Below are 22,481 nucleotides of genomic sequence, written 5' to 3' on the forward strand. Positions count from 1 at the left end.
TTATTACTCGAAAGTTTACTCTTTCTTCTTATTCCAGATTCTAGGACGTCCGTTTCTGTTACTGGCTCCTTCTCGTGCCTGAATGCTACCCCCTAGCATGCACCAGGCTTTAGTGTCAAAGCTACCTGGGGGATGGAGCCAGTCCAGAAAGGGTCAGGTAGGTTTCCCCTGCTTTTCTTTCAAGAGTTGTTGTGTGCGAAGAAATATGGTAAAATCTCTATGACCCCTTTGGTAAGGGTACCCTGTCCTCTGAAACATGGTCTTGCCGTGATAAGCTCCCCACAGCCTCAGTCTTAGGCAGCAGAAGTGCCCCGTGGAGGTGCCCACCGGGTGCAGCTCTGCCAGCATGATTCATCCCACAGCCTCCCTCGCGTCAGAGCTGCAGAGTCAGCTGTAGGATTTGCGAAGAGGAAGTAATTAAACTGCTTCAGATTTCCATCAGCAGTTACGTCTCTTCCACTCACATGCTGGAGGCATTCAGTACATATTGTCTGCAATGTTTCCTTCTCCATATAGTCCCTAAATTTGCTGTGTTATTTGGCCTGTTAACCTACACGCGATGCACTAAAACCCAAGAAAGCCTAATTTATATGCTCAGGGACTGTTTCCAGCACTAACATCAGATAGAGGTTGCTGTTAACTGCTAAGGAAGTAAGCATATTTCATCATAGTCTGCTTTAGGATTCAGGTTATTACCTAGCTGTTTTCTTACGACATCTATGGGCTTTTCACACAAAAGCTTTTTTTTTTTTTTTTTCAAATAATGCCATGGTAAAATTTGGTTCTCAAAGGTGCATGACATCCTACATTTCCAAAGTGAAACTTGGCAAATCTGAAAGCATGGTTTTACCACCTCATCAAATGGATAGTTTTAGCACTTTTTATTTAAAATATTCTGAGCGTTTTAAATGTCATTTGTAATAATAATTAAAAAATTTAAAAATAATGCAAACCGCATATTGGACCGGCCCTCGAACATCTCTGCTCTTTGCTCTCATGCTCACCCCCATAGCTCACCCTTTCGCTGAAGGAAAGAATGCTTGTTTCCTTTCTTCATGTCAGAGATGTTTCTTCCTTGTGCATAGTCCTGGGCGTCTGCAAAGCAGAGTTGAGGATGTTGAGTCAGTTTTAAAGGATGTTTGATCACATCATACCATTTTGAGAATATAATTGCATAACGTCCCCACATCCATCAACGCTGCTCATCCTTAAAGACCCTGTTCAAAGTCTCCCTTCCTTTCTTTGACTATTTCCTCTGACTTTCTAAGACTTTCTCTGACTACTCCAACAGATCATTTCTTAGTCCTATTATAAGAATTAATTTCTCTCAGTAGGTAGAATTATATATTCATAAATTCCTATTATAGAATTAATTTGCTAACCTTTCATGTATTTTCTTCTTATAGCTCTTCTAAGGATGTATGAAACAGTAATCTGAATATAATTGCTTATATTTTTGCACATCGATGCCGTGTTTCCCCACCTAAATTGTAAGCTTGCTGAAGGCAAGGATCGAGATTCCTGCCTTTCTTTATAATTCCTCCTAGCTGTTCCCTGCGCTGGAAACCACTCAGTAAATAATTGATTAAGAAGACAGGTAGTTAAAAAAGCATTTATTTGTCATAGAGGATGAGAATGATCTATTTGTTCATTTTAATAATTTTCCTCAAGGTGGATTAATGCTGGAGTAGACTTCAGAAGTTAAGTGTGTAACTGTCAAAATGATTGTTCTTACCTTGAGGTATGGTTACAGACAGTGCCTTACGCTACTTGTAAAGAGTTGTAATTGTTAAGGACAGATGTGAAGGTGAATCCCTTAAATATGATTATGGTCTACTTGAATAGGAAGAATAATATTATTGGACAAGCCATCCTTAGGTTAAGAGGATGCTAAATTCTGAAGTTCTGTGGGGAAGTCACTTTTTTGAATCCTACAGGATGTTTTCCACAGAAGAGATAATCATAATGGCTCTTTGCATCCCAGCTTCCACCAGAAATTATTTAACTCATAGCATCACTGATCTTTAGCAATGAGTACTTGAGTGCTGAGTTTCCTCTCCCTTTCCTTGGTAAAAGATGAGCCCAGCCAAACTCTTAAAATAGGCCAACTTCCTTTGTATCTTTGCAACTCTCTATCCATACAATTTCCCATCTTCTAGTGATCTTCTCTCTCCAAAGTCACTATGTAATGCATGTTTCCCATTCTCTTCCCGCCCAATAATATATCCCACATGCTGTATGTTTATAAATATATCCTAACTTCTCTGCCCTCAGGCATGGTTGCTCATACTCAGAGATGAGAATCAAGAGGTGCACAGTCTGATTTAACTAATTCATACTAGTGTAAGAAAGACCACTGCCCTCCTAGCCTTCCCACAGATGCCCCAGGTTTTTTTTTTTAGGACTAAATGATTTTCCTATGAGTAGAAATTCAAACACCGTAAAAGAATAAATTGAATAAATTTAGATAGGCTTGGGGATGGTAATTTTAATACTAACCACTATTTATTAAATATCTGTTAGGTCTCGGGGACCATGTAAGCACATGACATGCATTATCTCATTTAATCCCCTCAACTCCATGAGGTGAACATCACTATGACACCTTACAAAAGAAGACACTGAGATGTCAAAAAATGGAATAATTTGCTCCAAATCACACAGCTCGTGAGGAGCTGGACTAGGCTCTGAGCTAAAAGTTTTGGTTGCAGAGTCCATGGCCTGTACCACTGTCTTGTAATGCCAGACTTTGGAGAGAAAAGTTATTTCTGGTACATTGAGTTGGGAGTTTTCTCTGTGTATATATCTGTCTGGCTCCTCCCTTTTTAATGGCGGTGCTGGGGATGGAACCCAGGACCTCGTGCATGCTAAGCAGGCACTCCACCCCTGAGCTGTGCCCTCCTCCTGTCTGGCCCTTTGTGCTCCTTCAACTCTGCATACCTGTCTGTGGTTCTTTCAGTGATGGTTGGAAGGGGTGGTAGGTGATCAGTCATTGGGGAGTTGGTAGCAGCCATTCTGTATGGTTTTGTTGTAATTTGGGAGCTGTCAGCATGTGTATTTGAACTGTATTTAAGCAGGCCTTCTCGTTCTGTTACAGTTGTATTTTATAGAAATCAGTCACTGTGTAGTTGTGATGTCTAATTAGGTGAAGCAAAGTATACACAAGGCTGAGACTTGGCCATGGTGATTCTAATTTATGAAGAGTAGAAGAGAGTGACCCTGCAGATTTTAGGCTGCTTTGTTAAACTATAGTTGAGAAATGCCGTCAAAGGAATTTGGAGCATCTAATATGTCTCTAGTGTTAGGTTAGGTTCTTATAGATACAGAATGTGATGGCTTAAAATAGGGCTTCAGATTCTGTCTGCGTGATGCACTTATAATGAAGAAAAGGAAGACACGATAGTACCCAGGACTCTTGTTAGCCAGGTGCCTTACAGAATTGTGTGACATCTGAGCGATGTCATCCAGGGCTGATATTTCATGATTTTATTGCTGATGGTAAATGGCCTTAACTTAGCCCTGGATGAGGGACTAGGGAGCAAGGAGGCTGCTGGAAACATCCTGGCAGGTAGCAGGGTCTTGCCTTGCCTTGTCTATGTGAGTAGTACCTACTTACTCACAAACATGTGGGTCCCTGAGGTATGGATAGGTTTTATTCCATAGTGCCTAACACGCATACACATATTTGGGTTATAATGTGGAGCCTTCTGAGCAAAGATTTGAGTTACTGAAACAGATAATTGGCCTAATGGCTCATATTTCCATCTTGACTTTTCAGCTGCAAATCTACTGCAGTAGTGGAAAGATCCAGAAATGTTCGATGTTCATGATTAGAGAGATGTCAGTGGTCATCCTCGGGGATGGGGACGACAGCTGCCTAGCTAGGGACTTACTGCCCACTGATTGCCTTCTCTGTCTGATTCTCCACCCTGTGTGGCTTGTCCCTCTCTGCTTAACTATGACAGTTTTTTATCAGTTGTCAGATCTCAGTAACAAGAGTGACAGCTAATGGGACTCATGAACGCTTATAGACTGGGGGAGATAATGGGTTTCTTCTGTAAACCAATGAACCTACTGATTTGTCATTACACCTAGGACATGTCTACATTAGACAGACTGCTGAGCAGACCCAGGTGGCAGGTGGGCGTTCACCCACTTGTGTACGTGTGTGTATGTGTGTGTGTGCGCTCGCCATCTGCCGCCACAATCGCTCTTGTTTCACTCTACTCTCGTTAGAAGTTCCTTAGTAAGTCACAGCTAACAGACACCATTAACTGTGGTATTATTAATGGGAGCCTCTTATTTACATTTTCTTTTGAATTAAAACAATTTATTCAAATAATAGCTTAGGAATTAGACCTACTTTAAGAGAACTCCTTCAAATGTTGAAATAAAGCACTGGGGAACTTCAAAAAGCTGTCAGAGAATTTCTAAATGTTCTAAAACTCTTTTTTACAAATACCCACTTTATTGCCATTGATTCATGCAAGGAAGGCTCAGCCTTAAATTTGTAAGATCAGTGGCATTTAACCCAAACATACAGTAAACTGGCGAAACTGCCTTTTTCAACACCACTTTCCTTTTAAAGGGCAGAGACAAACATTTGAAAGGCAAGTGTAGTAATTTGGTTTCAAAGGAAAGCCGCTTACAACGAAGCCGCCTGTGAGTTAATGGGAGCTGTATGTTCTCCCCTCCTGAAAGGATGTTGTGGTCTGCAAGGCAGTGTATAGGAAGGCGATAGGTGGGTTTTTTTTTTTTTTTTTAAGAACAGTTAAAAAAAAAAAAATATATATATATATATAGTAGTAGTCTGCCTGTTAAAAGAACCGAAAACAACATTTATACATGAAATCCGGTTTAATAAATGGAACTAAATTGTAAAACATAAGATTTGTCTAATGCTCTGCCTCCGAGAAGCTGTTCACTTAACCTCAAGAGAGCTTGTGATTTCCCCAGGCCCAAGGGTACTGAAGATAAAACTTGACATGTGTGTTGTTCTCCAACTGGCTTGTTGAGAGGCATAGACCTCTCCTGTCTCTGTGCTTTTTACAGGCATGTTTGACCTTTGACCGTTTTTATGAGTCAGAGTATCTGCTGCATGTGGTAATTTTATTGGCATCTGTAATTTTAACTTTAGAGTTAATTTTGGCGGTCCAGAAAACAAAAACAGGCACACTTTGGTCCTGAGGAGCACAGCTGAGGAGACTTTGAGTTAGAAAAGAGTAAATTACAAAGCCTTTATTACATGGGAAAAAATGAATAGACCAGCTATTTCACTACCTTGTCAAAATTAAAGCCTCCTTTTTCAGATGGGTTGAGCATTAAAAGAGTTTCTCCAGCAAGATGGAAATAGAGGTGGACGTGAGTACTATATTAAGCTTTTATGGCAGAATTTTGCTGCATTGATACAGAAACATAGAATTTGAGAGCCCGAAGGAGTCTTTGAAATCATTTGTGTGTGTGTGTGTGTGTGTGTGTGTGTGTGTGTGTGTGATCGTAAATTTTATTAGTCTTAGGAGGGGAATATTATCAGTAATTTCTTAAATTAAAAAAAAATACAAAACTACCTACCCTCTTCCAGATGAGGAAAAAGACAGAATGTTAATTGCGTTTTGTTATAGGAGACTGGGCCCTTCTCAAAATAGCCCCTGAAAGCCTTTTTACATTGGGAATTTCTCAGTGATAAATCAGTACACTTTCAGAACTGCATTTGTAAGTAGGTTGCTTTGGTTCATGAACTTCATTAGGGTCAAAGGTAACTCTTCAATCCAGAGTACAGAGTGAATTGATGGAAAATAGTATTTTAAAATAAACAGGAAAACAGGATAATTCAAACGGAGTGCTGGTACTTGGAAGAAAAAAAAAAGGATTATTTAAAGAAGGCTTAAGATAGAAGAAGGGTACTTTCAGGGCCGTAGTTCCTTGTGATGTGATTCACCTGGAAAAATTATGGCTTTCCTTTTTTATACAGTTGTATGAAGATGAGGACTTGAACATGAAAGGAAATATATTTATGTTTGCTTTTCTGGTGGGGATCTTTTGGAAAGCTCCAGGTATCATCTGGGAAGGGATGAATGTAAGTTGTCATGGAAATCACGTCTTAGTTGAGTTTTCCCCCTCGTATGCAAAGGTTGGGGTGGGGGGCAGGGATGGTACAGAGAACCTAAATTAGTGACCAGGAAAAATGTCATTCAGAGAGGACAGGGCTTAATTACAGTACCTCTTCTTTTCCCTCCCTTCAAATAGAACCAAGACAGAAACAATTTTGAAACTCAGGTGCCCAAAGGGTTTAGATAGCTAATAGGCACTCAAATGGATTTCTTGGAGGGATGAATTATGCGAGAGAGAATTTTTGGAAATAATTCCAACTAAAGGAACTGGCCAGATGTTGTAAGGGAGAGTAGATAAAGGGAGTTAATAGTAAAAATGCATGTTCATGATAAAGATACTTCTGAGGTGGGAGATGAAAGACAGAGAAAGCTGGTATAGCCATGATTTCTGCCTGTTGTCCCAGACCCTCCTTGTCAGTTGCCTAGCAATTGTAACAGTCACCAGGTTGTTCCCCACAGTTGCACAAGAGTGATTTTCAAATGCAAACATGTCATGTAATTCCTCCATAGAAACACATGCAGGGTTCCTATCAAGAGTGAGATCTCAACCTTCTGGTCAGCCAGGATCTGGTTGCTCTCCACCTCACCACCAGCTTGCTCCAGCTGTGCCAAAACACAGCCCCAGTTCCCCCAGCTCAGCCCGCTGCTTCATCCTGCACATGCTCACTCCCGCCGCTAGTGTAACCTCTGCATCCTGCGCTCCCCTCATCACCACCGGACACATTTATCTTTGTCCTCATGCCTGTCAGCTAACTAGTACCTTACAGGAAGGCAGTGTCCCAGTGTGCACTGAGGTATCTGAAATCTAACGTTAAATGCTTTTAAAATCAAAGAAATTTACTTAGCATTATAATATTGTCATGTCTTCTCCGATTTTTAAATTCATTTAACAGAAACGTATTGAATGCTTACTCTGTCCCAGGCACTGTGCTTGGCTTTATCTGAATCATCCTGGATTTGACAAATGCTCCCTGAGGACTGTACTTAAATGGATGTTTCTAAGAAAATAAAGCTGAAATAAAACCTATCTACCCCTTCTTTCTAGAACAAGAAGACAGAATTATAGCAATCTAGAAAGAATTGGTTAACCCACAAAGTAACTGTGAGCTTTCACAGGAGTTGTCTTTATGAATGTGTTCAGAACTAATTCTAACAATAGAAAAACCCATCCTATAAATTATAGACAAGTAACAAGTCATAGTTTATGCCAGTGTGGCAGTTTCTGTAGATTACGGTGACCACCAATATTTTAGCAACAATATTTTAGCAATATTTAGCAGTATTTACATTTCCTTGTTTTCTTCTTTGACCATAAATGTGGTCCATTTTCTAGTAGCATATTTTAAGAATGACTAGTTGGCTCCTTAAGTAGGTCTGATACAAGATCCACAGAAAATCATGGTAGACTTGGATAACGTGTTAGGTTGTATTGATCGGTACCTATAATTCCTTTTATATAGATCTTAAATGCATGTCTTAAACCTCACTAAATATATAATTATTTTCTGTGGTAACTGCTGTGTTTTGGGGGGACTGTTGTTCATGAAATTAATAGTGGCAGTCTTAGAAATTGCATGGTTAAGTATATTTGAGCTCTCACTAAATTGATTGTTTTGCAATTATTTAGCACAATATTGAGTAAAATCACAACCCTTTAAATGCCCCGAGCAATTTCTTGGATTATAATGTTATAAACAGATATTCATTCATTCAACAAACACGTACTGGGTGTCTGGTGTGAGCACTGCATTGTTCTGGGCACTGAGAATGCGGTAAAAATGGGCATTCACGTTTCCTTCTGCCATGGAGCTTGTATTCTCATGGGTGAGACAGACAGTGAACTGGTGGTACACACAAACACACGTGCACACATTTCAGAGTGAAGACGGTAGCTTGGTAAGACCCTGGTACCAGTTCCAGTGGAGGGGTGGGGCTCACTCCACCAGCAGTTGTCTGACACCAGCTAAGTGACCTACAGCTCACCTCCGTTCTGACACTATCTACCTGGAAAGCATCAGATCCCGTGGGTTGAGAGCTCAGTTCCACAGAACTGCCCCCGGCAACTTCAGGTGCCAGTTGCAAGCCCACATTGTCACCTGTGCTTATGAAAGACTGGCAATAGACTGAAGGTCCCCATGACCCCCTCCTTGGGTTCAGGAATTTGCTAGAGCAGCTTACAAAACTTAGAGAAACATTGTGCTTCCTGGAGAGCCAGTGTGTTGTAAAAGGACACGACTCAGGAAAAACCGGGTGGAAGAGGTGTGTAGGGCAAGGTGTATGGCAAGGAAATGGAGCTTCCACGCCCTCTCCAGGTGCCCTGCTCTACCCAGATCTCCACGTGTTCACCAGCCTGGAAGCTCTCCAAACCCCATCCTCTTATGGAGGCTTCATTACATGAGCCTGGTTGATTAAATCATTAGCCATCAGGGATTGATTCAACTTCAAACCCCTTTCCTTCTCCCCGGAGGTCAGGGGGCAGGACTGAACGTTCCGGCCCCCTAACCACATGGTTGGTTCTCCTGGCTACCAGCCCACACCCTTAGGAGTGGGTCCAAAGTCACCTCACCGATGTAACGAGACACCTTGCTTTCTCGCATCACTTAGGAAATTCCTAGTGTCTTAGGAGCTCTGTGCTAGAAATACGGACAAGGACCAAACATCTATTTCTTATTACAAACCACCGTATCGAGTCACATGAGAGAGAGGGCCCTGTGGTGTTGGGACAGCATTAGATGGGGTGTCCAGGGCAGGGCTCCCCGAGGAGGCCCCGTCTAAATGGAGACCCAGAGTGGGAGAAGCAGCCTGTCCAATGGAGACCTGCACCAGGAGCATCCCGGGCCGGGGCTCGACCAAGGCAAAGACTCTGAGTGGAGAAAAAGCTTGATCAGTTCAAAGAACAGGGGGAGTTGAGAGCTTGTTGTGGGAAGGAGGTGGGGAGGGATGGGGGGGTGGGCCTAGAAGGGATGGACATGCTCAGAGCCCGCCGGCCATCTAGGCCTGGCGAGGAGTTCCAACCTCCTTCTCGGCGCAGTCAGCAGTCACTGTAGGATTTCATGCAGGGATCGGTGTGTTGGGTTTTTCTAAGACGACCTGGCTACTTTGTGGAGAAGGGAGTGTAGGGTGGGAGGGAGAGCTGGGAGCCATCAAGCCATTATAACGAGCCAGGTGAGAGGTGCCGGTGGTGTGGGGCGGGGTAGCACGGGAGATGGGGCAGAGGGAAGAGACCCAGGAGACACTTGGGCGTAGAGGAGACGTGATGGCCCGTGGGGCTGGGGGTTGGGACAGGAGTGAAAAGTAATTTATCTTGGGGCAAAATAAAAATGAGAGGACTTGGATAGAGTCACTTAGCGCATCCAAACTCCATTTGGTTCTCTATCCTGAGTGAAAAGTCATTGCACATGTTCAGTGTTTTAGTGAAACAGCCTTTCAGTTGCAGACACATTTCAGAGACACGTAGAGCGTGCTTGCCCCTTAGAGTTGGCTGCAGTGAATGAGAAGAAATTAACTTAGAAGATGGCTGAACTTTCGGTATTTGTTACACTAAACAAATAATTTCAGCTAAAAGCATAAGGACAAGCATGACCTAAACTAGTTAATTTTGCTAATTGTCATTTCTCTTTTCACAGAGAATTTAAGTTCCTTATAACCTATACAAGATCAGAAAATAGACCTGCTTTTTTTTTTTAATTCATATTTTTGTATCTTTAATCTTCTGAAAAGTCCTTAATTATGATAGGCAAATTCTAGAAGGTGTTAACCTCCCAAATGATACACAAGTCCAAAGGTTCTGGAATGTTCTTTGATCTCCCTGTTTGTCGGCCGACCCCACTGTCCTTTTCATCTGACTTATAAAATCCTTCTGGGTGCCTTTGAGGTCCACGTGGCCAACTCATCCAAAAACCTGCCTCACTGCCCCTCACGCTCCCTTGTAGAAGGTGGCGGGAGGGAGGAGGATCCACAGGAGGGGTCTTTACAGAGGCAGTGGCTGAGCCACAGGCCACCGTGGGGAGGGAGATTTGAACAGGGGTAGCTCCAGACTCCCACCTCCGCTGGCTCTCACCATCACCGCTAGTGCATCTTTTACACAGAAGCCTTTAGAATGAAGGTTTGTTTGCATGAAGGGTGCAACGCTTTCTAGGTAGTAGCAAACTTGCCCGCTGAGATGGTCCCAGCCCACATAATTCTGCCATTTTTGAGTCACCAGTATGAACTGACCTTCACCAGCCAGTGAGTGAAACTCACAACCCCCTGTAACGGCACCAAAATTCCATGTTCTAGCTTCTGCCCAGCGCTGCCCCATCAGATAATTGCAGGAATCTCTCAGAGGTCTGTCTCTTTATGATACTTCCATCCCAGAGGCCCCAGAAGTCTGTGGGTTCAAAGTTAAGTCAGTTCCTGGTTTCTGCTGATTTTTCTCTCTGCTGGACATCTCTTCTGGATTGGAGTACTCCCTGCTCCCTCTGGCCACTGGGGAAACGTCTCTCTCTTCTCTTACCCACCTTGCAGAGAATGGAGCCACAGGAGAGCTGATTGGAGCCCTGAAGGATGCAAGAGAGAGGGGAGCATTGGACTGAGCTGGGCTTGGGGAGGAGAGGGGTCAGGCCTTTGCCACTGGGGTCCTGCTCCTTCGTCCGGTGCACCTGTTAGACGTACCCCCTCACCTGGTGGTTTTCATTCCCAGGTCCTGTTGCCTGGTTTCATGCATCAAACCATTTCCCATCCAGTCCATCAAAGCAGGGTTCATGTTCTTTCCCAAAGGGCCTCGGGACTCCCTCCATCAAACTAGGGGTTGTGACGGTCAGGAGGCTGGTCCATCCCAGAGCACCCAGAGACCTTCTGGGTAGGTGCCGCTCAGTGCCGCGGATCGACCCGAGTCTTGGTTCTGGCCAGCCACAGTGATGTATTGCAAGAGTGAAATCATAGTTGGAAAGAGAAGAGGAGAGATTATGTAAATACGTGTGAGAAGGAAGCTTAGAAGCTCACAGATAATTCTACTCTGCTGACAGTTTCACCCCCTTTCTGAAGGTCCTTTTTCAAGTGAAACTGTGCAGAACCCCAGGTAGGGAACAGGTGGTACCCAGATGTCAGGAGCAGATTTCCCTGCCCGCCCACCTCTCCGTCTGCTGCGGGCCCCCCACCCCAGAAGCCTTTCTGGGGACTGCTAGGGCTCCTTCCTTGCAACAGGACTTGAAAATCGCCGCACGGTGACATAAAGATGGCAGAAAGGAAGACACATATGTGCATTGGATGTTGACACCTCCCCAGGAGCCCCAGAGGCTCCCTGCTGCTGGGTCTGCAGCCTCTCCTGTGGCGTTGGCTCTTTTAAATGCAAATGTGTGCGGGAGGCCCTCCTGGATGGGGAGTCCCTCCTCCACGTGACCACCAGACTCATCGTCCTGAAATTCACATCTGACTTTGGCATTCCTTAAACCCCTTCTCTGGCTCAACATTCTTCATGGGATGAAGGCCTTGGGGGGCACTCAGCTCTTTGCTCATAATTGTCCCCACATACCTGTCCCCCCATCTCTACTGTTCCCCAGAAAATAACCCTGCGCCTTGCAGCCGCCAGGCACATTCCTACTTCGCACCAGATTCAGGTTCACGACTTTGGTAAAACCTCTCACTTCCTGCTTCTACGCAGCCCCACCCTCACCTTCAAGTGGTGTACACGCCTCTCCCAGCTCTGCCCCAGCCTTCTCTGGTGCACGGTGAACTTTGGTCTGTCTGTCTCCTCCACTTAAATAGAAACTCCTTGAGGGCAGAGGTGTTTGTGGGAGGGGCGCTGACTCACTGTTCCAGGTGAATCCCAGGCCCCCAGCCCTTGCCTGATGGGCAGAGGGCACTCAGCATTTGAATGAGTGAATCCCCAAGTTACCACAGATGCACGTGTCTAGATGTGAATGACAGATATTAAACAAATCTGCTCCAAGTTAAGAAAAACAGCGATCATTTAAAAAGCGTCGTTGTTGCAAGCCTTTCCGTAGTAAGGTTATGTAAATGAGCTCTTGGGTTTTAAAGACAAGTTTTCTTTGTCAAGGCAATTGGAGCTTCGGCTGTTCTGTGCAAGTCCCCCACCCCACCCCGCCCCCAGCGGACGTGGCTGCGGCTGTAACCACGTCAGCGTTGAGAGTTGATTGTATTTGTAGTGCCGGGAATATGGGTGGGAGTCATGGGAGGGGTGTGTGTGTGAAGGTGTGTGCGTGACAGTGGCTGGGTCTTAATGAACCGCTTACTTGAAAATTGTCTTTCCGCAGGTGATGTATCACCAATCAGTATGTCTCCCATCAGTCAATCTCAGTTTATCCCACTCGGGGAAATCCTTTGCTTGGCCATCTCCGCAATGAACTCGGCGAGAAAACCTGTCACCCAAGAAGCACTGATGGAGCACCTGACCACCTGTTTCCCAGGTAATGGGAAAAGAAGGAGGCACTTTCCAAATGCATGTGTGCTCTCTGACTTCATATGGACTGTTCCTCCCATGATTAAATGCAATAGAAAAAAATTATTTGCCAAAACTGACCAGAAACTTCTCTTCATTCTCTAATTAAAAATCAAGACACCTGTGTTACTTCAAAATCATTTGCCTTCTTCAGCTGTCATATTTTTTAATTGGCACCGAGGGAAAGAAATTAAATCAGAATCCATGAAGAATTCAGGCAAAACCTGCTAAAATTCCATTTAACCTTTGCAATGCAACCTTCTTAAAGTATGTGAACATCTTGATTCATGGGACCGAGTCAGAAGCAGCTGAAAATTTGAGTCCTTAGGGATTCAACTGCAGAGAGACTAATGTCAAAAATAAGCAGTATCTTGTTGCTTGCTTGGGTCACAGCCTGGCACGTTTTAAGAATATGATATTTGATAAGTTAGTTAAACTGATCTTATTTTAGAAGAAAAAATAAAATGGTTCTCTTATTTTAAATTTTATAAAAAGAAGACAACAGCCCAGCTGCTGTACGAATAGCACTTGATGCCTTCAAATGATGTAGGCATGGTGCTAAGCTGAGAAAATGCATGTCCCATCTCAAGAGAGGCAGCCCATTCCTCAGCTCCAGTGTACGGTATCCCCTCCCCCCAAAAGCGCAGAACCCTGCCAGAGTTGCCAAACCTTCTAATTTTTATAGACAATCTGGAAATTTGATTTTATGTGAAATCTCTAGATTTCCCTTAAGTAGTGGCCACTTTTGTGTGTTGGTGTGTGTACATTTTAACATGTGTGTGCTGACGACATGCAAGTTGAATAAAACACATTATTGGGCCACAAGTTTGCCAACTTGGCTTGAACGCAACCCCTGCCTAGATGGAAACAGAGCTTATGGTAAAAATGAACACTTGACGTATTTTTCATTTGACCCAAAGAGACATGAGACCTCAGTAAATATGAGCTGTTGGCTGTATCCCTTAGCTCTTGCTACACGAATGCTGGGTACCAGTCAGAACATCAGTGACATACGACAGTGAACGTTAACTTAGTTCATGGGTCTGTGGGTTCTCCACAAATCAACTGAGCCAGCTTGACCCCACTAGGTGGCTCTGCTTCACCTGTACTCCATCGTTTTGGAAAAGGGGATCTGTTTTGCTCATTGGAGTGGCAGTGGCAGAAGAGAGCAAGTCCAGAGGCTCTGGGGCTCTGGGGCTCTTCGGCCTTCTGGCCATGCCACGCCCACTAACATTTCATTGGCCAAAGCCAACCCAGCCCAACTCAAGGTCAAGGTGCAGGGAGAGGCACTGCCCCGCCATGGGGAGAGGGCAGAAGGATGACTTCTAAACTAAATAGTGATCCACCATGTTGAGTCTCCCCGCTTTTCCTTTTGCCCCAGTGGAACTGTGTTTCTCTCCCAGTGATTTTTTTCTCCTTTTGGGGCTCACTAATTATAGTTGATCCTGGAACTTCGGAGGGATTTAAATATCACATTTGTATTTTTGTTATTTAAAGGTAAGACTATTTAGTTTTTCATAATTTACTATTTGAGAATAAAGTTTTGAGGTCTGAATATTGTTAAAATATTTGAACTCTTATTTTCAATATGCATGTTATACATAAAAAGAATAGTCTGGATTTTGGCTTCTATTCCTGTTTTGGACATCCATAGTCTAAAGAAAGTTTTTAGTGGAAAGTCTAGTAAAAATGTCTGATATGCTGAAACTTAAATCCTTTAATCATCTGTGTTGAGTTTTTGAAAACAACTTTTATATAGAAATAAGAATATTTTTTAAAAGGTTTAAAAAGAATAATTACTGCTTCTCAGCGTTCTAAATAGGTACTCCTCCATCCAGAATGCTCATTTAAACTGGACTAGTACGTGTTAAGTCATTACAACTGACCTGTAAAGTCATTACAAAGCTGACCTACAGGAAAACAGAATTCACCTGTAAGACTGCTTATGGGGTTAAAGCTGACTTTTGAGTTTGCTGGAGACTGTTAACGTTATTTATACTGTTTTCTGTCTCCAGTTCATCCCCCTTACATTGTTTCCTACCGAGTTCCCCCTCAGCCAGTGTTCTTCACAAACAAGAAGAAATAATCTAAAGAAACCCATTAAAAGTTTCTAGTCTAAAATGCTTAATATACAGACCATATACACGTGCTCTCTGTTCCAATAAATTGTCGGATTTGCAGGATTAAAGCAATATATAAGTCTCAGTAACATCCCATTGTCATGCAGTCTTTTTAAATATCTGTTTTTACTTTGGAAGATATAACGATGTGGAAAGGGAGAGAGGTCAGGTTCCAGCCCTATTTGAATGTAAAGCTTACTCTACTGTAAGCTCTCAAAATCCGAATTTATGATGAACTTCGGGAATAGAATCCGGAAGTCATGGGATATGCAAACATTGAAAATCTCCATCACGGCCATCGTAGGTGAGCCCTACAGATTTCTAGTGGAATCCTGGATTTCACAGACAATTGAAAATATCAGTCATTTTACTGGGGCTTAGTCATAAAATAACAGAGGCTGGATATCAAAGTAGCCATAATTTTTTCCAATTTCAAGGTGGCTATTTCAACCCTGTTTTCCTGGTTGCCTGTGTTGAAGAAATCTTTTTTGTAAATTTGTATCATATCCTATAAAACATTTTTGCTTCATTTAGAAAGATTCTGTCTTTAACAATTCAGTTCAGTAAAGGTTTGTCACAGCAATAGCGATCAAACTGCTCTTAACTGTGATCAAACTCTCTCTCTCTTCCTGGCTGTTGTATTTTCCTGTTTGGTCACTAGTGGCATTCCTAAGAGTTAGTCAAAACTGGGATTCACACTCAGTAAGCACCTTGGAATCATGCTTAGTTGCTATTGGATAATTCTAAGAAGCTTGGCAAAATTAACAGGATTCTGTCTTGGTCTGTTCAGGCCACTGTAACAAATACCATAGACTGAGTGGCTAAACCAACAGACAAAATTTATTTCACACAATCTGGGGCTGGGAAATCCAAGCAAGTTACCTGCAGATTTGGTGCCCGGTGAGAGCCCCCTCCTGGGTTTGCAGACAGCCGTACCCTCAAATCACAGAGAGAGAGGAGGCTCTGGCCTCTCCCTCTTCTTGTAAAGGACATCATGGAGGCTGCAGGCTCGTGACCTCTTCTAAGCCTAAACCTGCCCAAGGTCCCGCTTCCTATTGCCGTCACATTGGGGGTTGGGACTTGAACGTGGGCGTCTTGGTGGGAACACACACATTTGGTCCATAGCAGATTCTGAAAAATCAGGAACCAACACCACATCCCCTGTTCATCCTCACGAGTGTGTCCTCTGGTTGCAGGTGTTCCCACCCCAAGCCAGGAAATCCTCCGGCACACGCTGAACACACTGGTACGGGAGAGGAAAATCTACCCGACTCCAGACGGCTATTTCATCGTCACCCCACAGACTTATTTCATAACTCCTTCCCTCATAAGAACTAACAGCAAATGGTACCATTTGGACGAGAGGATACCTGACAGGTCTCAGTGTACCTCTCCGCAGCCCGGAACCATCACGCCCTCTGCCTCCGGCTGCGTCAGGGAAAGAACGTTGCCCAGGAACCACTGCGACTCTTGCCACTGCTGCAGGGAAGACGTGCTCGGCGTGCACGCGTCCACGCTGCAGAGGAAGCCGGCCAAGGACTGCAAAGACCCGTACTGCCCCCCCGCCCTCTGCCAGGTGCCGCCCACCGAAAAGAGCAAAAGTACTGTCAACTTCTCGTATAAGACGGAAACTCTCTCCAAACCTAAAGACAGTGAAAAACAGTCCAAAAAATTCGGGCTCAAGTTATTCCGGCTAAGTTTTAAAAAAGACAAGACCAAACAGCTAGCCAATTTTTCCGCCCAGTTTCCTCCCGAAGAGTGGCCCCTGCGAGATGAGGACACGCCGACCACCATCCCTCGGGAAGTGGAAATGGAGATCATTCGGCGCATTAACCCGGACTTGACCGTGGAAAATGTCATGAGGCACACTGCACTAATGAAGAAACTTGAAGAAGAGAAAGCGCATAGAAGTAAAGCTGGGTCCTCCGCCCATCACAGCGGAAGAAGTAAAAAGAGTAGGACTCATCGCAAGTCCCACGGAAAGTCTCGGTCGCACAGCAAGACGCGAGTGTCCAAGGGAGACCCATCGGATGGTTCCCATCTGGATATCCCTGGTGAAAGGGAATATGACTTTTGCGATCCTCTTACCAGGGCGCCCCGGGAGGGCTGCTTCATCATTGAACACAAAGGGGATAACTTCATCATGCATAGCAATGCCAATGTGATTGAGTCTCATTTCCCCATGACTCCGGAATGGGATGTGTCTGGGGAACTGGCCAAAAGGAGAACTGAGATGCCTTTTCCTGAGCCTTCCAGGGGAAGCTCCCACTCAAAAGTGCACCGAAGCCACAGCCATACCCAGGACCGGAGGTCCAGAAATGAGAGATCCAACAAGGCCAAGGAGAGGTCCAGGTCCATGGACAACTCCAAAGGCCCTCTGGGTGCTTCTTCTCTGGGGACGCCTGAAGACCTGGCTGAAGGCTGTAGTCAAGACGACCAAACCCCTAGCCAGTCCTACATTGACGACAGTACTTTAAGACCTGCACAGGCTGTCAGTCATCAAAGAGCTCACATTTCGTCCACAAGCTACAAAGAGGTGTGTATTCCAGAGATCATCAGTGGCAGCAAGGAACCCTCCAGCACTTGTAGCCTCTTGGAGCCAGGCAAACCACCCGAGAGTTTGCCATCCTATGGTGAACTCAATTCTTGTCCGACAAAAACAGCCACGGATGACTATTTCCAGTGCAACACCTCCAGTGAGACAGTGCTCACGGCGCCGTCGCCTCTGGGAAAGAACAAAGAGGACCATGACACTCTGACCCTGGCAGAAGGGGTGAAAAAGCTGCCTCTGTCTGACAGGCAGACCCCACATTCCTCCCGGGAGCCCGTAGGGCACAAGGAGGAGTCGCCAAAGGGGCCAGGCGGGGGCCCAGCTGCTTCTGGCACTGTGGCTGAAGGGATTGCCAACGGACGCCTCGTCCAGCATCACGGCGCCGAACCCAGCAGCCTGGACAAGAGGAAAGAGATATTTAGCAAAGACACACTGTTCAAACCTCTTCACAGCACCTTGTCTGCAAACAGCTATCACAAATCGAGCCTGTCTCTCCTCAAATCTCACCCGAAGACACCTGCGGACACACTGCCAGGCCGGTGCGAGAAACTGGAGCCGTCCCTGGGGACCTCGGCCCCGCAAGCCATGCCGGCTTCCCAGCGTCAGCAGGAGTCAGGGGGGACCCAGGAGGCCTCTTTTGACTATTACAACGTCTCTGATGACGACGAGTCTGAGGAAGGGGCAAATAAGAACGCAGAGGAGGAGAAAAACAGAGATGACGTGGGCACCATGCAGTGGCTTCTGGAAAGGGAGAAGGAAAGAGACTTGCAGAGGAAATTTGAGAAGAACCTCACCCTCCTCGCCCCAAAGGAAACCGACAGTGGCAGCAACCAGAGGGCCACCCATTCGGCACGCCTGGACAGCATGGACAGCAGCAGCATCACCGTGGACAGTGGATTCAACTCCCCACGGTAGGGAGAGGCGTCTCTCTGCACACACATACACCTGCCGGGGCCCGGGGCTTTATGCAGATAACTTGGAAAGTTTCTGATTTCACAGTCTCAGTTCTATGAATGAGGGTTAAGAGTTGTGTGAGTTGTATTGTTAACAGCCTGTTTCTGACTTCTTTTTCAGGAATTGAAACAAATGTTTCTGCAGCTGTAGAGATCACCAATCTGGACTGGTGGGTTGGCTCCTTCCCGTCCAATCTAACTAAGACCAACATTTCCCAGTATTTTCCCTTCGATGTTTACATTGTCACCATGCTGATAAAGGAGGGTTTGTTTTTTTTTTTAAAGTCTTCAAACACAGTGACTTTTTGAACAGAGTGAGTCGTCAGCTTAGGGGTGGGAGGTAGGGGTTGGGAATAAACTGAGTGACTCAAGGACGGGGTTGGTCCCTTTAGTGAGAATATAATAGCACATCCAGATCTCAAAACCTTTCCAGGGGCTCTGGAAGCTTGTTGCCACTTTAATCCTGACTTTCTGTGCTGCCCACCCCTCTGGCTCTCATCTACCTCCCTCTCACCACTCAAAAGTCTGCAGACTTGCTCCTCTTTACAGAAGGATTAGGGCCTGTGCTCTATTAGATCAAAGCACACTCCAGCATTTTTCTTTCTCCTCCTTCAGAGTTGACGCCAGTTAGGTATGCTAGTCACGGTCCCTTCTTTTTAGTAGGTGCTGGTAATTCAGCAAAGGGTTGACAGCTGAGAGTGTGCAATGCCCAGTGGTCAAGTCCAACGCACAGAAGTGGTTCAGGGGTTAAGACAGCAAAAGGGAGTTTATGCAACTTTCTGTTTTCTCCTTGATCCTTCCTTCTCTTCCAAAAGCAACTCAGGACCTGATTCTCCTTCTAAATTCGACTCCAGATTGGTGACTCTGAGATGCAGAAATACTACTGCGAGATTGACATTTTCCATTAGTTCCGATTCCCAACTTTTTACAATATTTATAATTTTAACAAGTCCCAGATGTGATTATGTACTTCATGTATTTATTTTAGTTATTAAGAATTAAAATTAGTTATGGTGTAGTCACTTCACTTTACCTCTGGATATTTTGGGACAGAGCATCCCAAAATCAGAATTGGGAATTGTTAATCTGTTTGTCCCATATTAGGCCTTTGTTATTCCTTAAAGGGCTACATTATTATTATTATTATTATTATTATTATTATTATTATTATTATTATTATTACTATTATTATTACTATTATTATTATCATCATCATCATCATCATCATCATCATCATCATCATCATGATGTAACTTTCTTTCCCAAGTTAACACATATGTTTAAGTCTATGTCTAAACAAACCACAGAGATGGCACTCTGGTTAAAGTGGATGGGAGGCCAGGAGCCCCTGATCTCCCTGCCCATCCCTCAAGGACTCTAAGAGATCTCAGGGGGTCATGGCACTCAGTCTGAAAACTACTAGCCTATTACGTGACTTTTCTAAGAAATAATTTTTGCTAAATATTTTAAAATCCCAAGTCGAAGCTTAATTTATATACATTTAATTTATATAGTCTTTTCTTTCTACCTTCCTTTTCTACTCTTGTTTTTCCTCTTGAAGGGGGTACCAGATAAGCATGATTGAAAGTCTGTCACTGATGGTGGAAGTTCAGCACCATCACTATTGAAGGTGTCATTCACTGGCCTTCCCTCTGCCTATGTCCCGCCGTTCCTTGCTGTATAGACTGTCCCTGCCCAGTGCTTCTCACACTCCACTTTCCAGCTCTTCACAGACCCCTCTTGGCCCCTGGACCTCCACGGAGGGGAAAATTGCAGAACTCCAGTAACAGCAGCTAAGGAGGCTCTGAGAGCAGTTTGATGGGTTCTAACTCAAAACGCTATCACCGCGTAATATTGAAAGTTTTTTCTTTGGGGACAAATAAACAGAAATGTTCATATAATAGATCAACCAGTCTCTCCACAGGATATATTTTATTGTCTCTAAATTTGCAGTACAGGAGATGGAATTTATGAATGGGGTTATATCTTGAAGTAGGCATATTTGCATCTCCTTAATAACGTGCTCACAGGCTTTGCCTGGTAGAAGATAGAAGTTGCCCCAAGGAGACAAGCTTCACACAGGAGCTCCGTGTCTGCCCACTACTATGAGGCAGAATTTTCTCTACAGGAATACGTGGGTCACCCATAAATTTCATGCAGTCAGAGAACCTACAGAACAATTCCTAACTTTAGCCCTTTCATATTAATATCCTTTGGTTAGAAGCTGGGTGACAAACTTATTTTCTGTATCTATTTTTAAACTATATTTTCTCTGCATCTTCATAAAGTCACTATGTTGCGCTTCTGATGCGTGAGGAGGGTCTACGGAGGAAAATAGCTGAGTCACAGGGAGTTTTACTCTCCAGCATGAGGAGTGTTTCAGCCCAAAGGTGTTACCGTGCGGATACCTCTTCGTCGCTGTGAGATACAGGAATCCTAAGTGGGCCACTTACTCAGCTCTTTTAGTAAATAATGCGCTCAGCAGCTAAGATCCCGCCCCCAAAAAAGACCAAAAAAGGGGTCCTCCACACTCTCCGCTTTCAGTGCTGGCTTAGAAGTCATGTTCTGCCATGTTTCCAAAGGGAAACCAAAGGGCGCTGAGAAGAAAACAAGGTAGAAACTTCAACTATGCTATGAGATCTGATACTGAACATGAAAAATCTTGACATGCAAAGCCTGCTGTTTCAAGTTTTGAGGCCAAAAACCTGTTGATTAAACACAACAGGAAAATTAGAGGGACCCAGGCTGCTGGGGATGTGTCTGCGTGGGGGGCCGCCTGGGCCTCTGCTGTCCAAGTGTGGGCCCAAGGGAAATGCAGGCTTGTTTCAGTCCTTCTGCCGATAAAATCCCGAAATCTTATTTTTAAGGTTACACTCCATTAGCTCCCTTTTAAAAAGAGTATGACATTTTAAATTTGAGGGTTATTTTTACTGCTCACCCCTCATCTCCATGAACTGTTCATATTCAGAGCCTCCGATATGATGGTCACACACTGGACTCATTATGACGGCGGTGATGAGATACAGCCTCTGGAGACGCGGGGGTGCTGTATGTCTACTGCTGTTACTGTGTTGGCTGTGGTCAGAGGTGCTCAGAGGCATCTCAGAGCACAGGTAGCTCCCAGCTTAGACCTCTGTTGCAGTGATGTGTGTTGACAGTGCCTGGCATACAGCAGGGACTTGATGAATGCTCAGCTTGTGCCTCAAAAGCTGGTTTGAACATGGATCCCTTGCACCTCAAAATGCATTCTCCCATGGAAACAATGTCCCTCGTAATGTGTCGATTCCCAAGCCAACCCACAATGGCTACTTAATTCATCAGATGCCGGGTGTACAACAGAAATAACTTACGTTTGTCTAGCTTTTTGGTGTACAAATTCTGGACCATGGCTTATTTCTTCTTCAGAGTCACTCAGGGGGTAAGTGTATCACGTAGCTCTTTCTCTTTTAGAGACGGGGAGGTCAGGTGCCAAAAAGTTACTTTTGTGATTAAGAATGAAGCTGAAGGGACATGGTGACATCCTTGGGGTTCTGCATGTTTATTGCTGTTCTTCCTTCCTCCCCGACCCTCCATTGTAGTCCTGGCAAACCACTGGTGAATTTTCTTAGAGGAGGTGTAAGGCAGGTAAGTGGCTGAGTCTAGCACATTCCATCCCTTTAGTGATGGTGTTTTGGAGGATTCTTTAGGGATGCCCAGATTTACCAGAAGCATCCTGAAAGAACTTGACTTACTTCTAGAAGTGTATTAAGCTGGAGGTACCATCTGCAGTCAAGAAGGATCCACTTGCCTTTTTGGTAGTCGGTGAACAAACTTCCTTTTAAACAATTAACTCTTGGTTTCTTGATGAGAAGCAAACTTAAGGCCACAGGGGTTAGGGTGAAATAACCTGTTAGGAAAGGCTGCCAAGGTATACTGTTCAGACAAAATTGCTGTGGGTTTAGGGTGGGATGAGAGCAAGGTGGTGAGGATGTCCACTGTGCAATTTGACCTTCAGTCAGTTACAGGGACCAACACACAGAATGTTTTATAAACCTTGAATCTATCCAATAGGTGAATGTCTTAAGCGTCACTATGGATTCTTCAACCTCTGTGTAAGAAGCTCATAAGTTTCTTATTACCATTTTGAGGACCTTGAACATGAAACCCATTCAGCCCTCATCAGTCAGGCCAAATAATCTTATTCCTGCTTTTGCTCTACATATTTGACATGTTAAATGTTATAAATCTCTTAGAGCAATAAAATATTCAATTATTTCTAAATTAGAAAAATTAAAAATACTGAAGCCTTTAAATTACCTCTATTCTATA

At 44.3% G+C, this 22,481-nt stretch overlaps 1 protein-coding gene across 12 annotated transcripts in view; it reads left to right on the forward strand.

Annotated features, from left to right (window-relative positions):
• Positions 1–22,481, forward strand: part of STOX2 (storkhead box 2) — a 175,489-nt gene that overhangs the window by 145,859 nt on the left and 7,149 nt on the right. For 10 of the 12 annotated variants that reach the window (XM_074353553.1, XM_074353554.1, XM_074353557.1 and 7 more), the window contains 2 exons: positions 12,365–12,517; positions 15,866–18,131. In XM_074353553.1, the coding sequence (XP_074209654.1) occupies positions 12,365–12,517; positions 15,866–18,131 (2,419 nt within the window). Of the gene's footprint in view, positions 1–37; positions 158–12,364; positions 12,518–15,865; positions 18,132–22,481 lie in introns of all 12 variants that reach the window. The other 2 variants (XM_074353556.1, XM_074353555.1) reach the window with 1 other exon arrangement.

The sequence above is a fragment of the Camelus bactrianus genome, chromosome 26 (assembly GCF_048773025.1).
Source record: "Camelus bactrianus isolate YW-2024 breed Bactrian camel chromosome 26, ASM4877302v1, whole genome shotgun sequence".
Classification (NCBI taxonomy): domain Eukaryota; kingdom Metazoa; phylum Chordata; class Mammalia; order Artiodactyla; family Camelidae; genus Camelus; species Camelus bactrianus.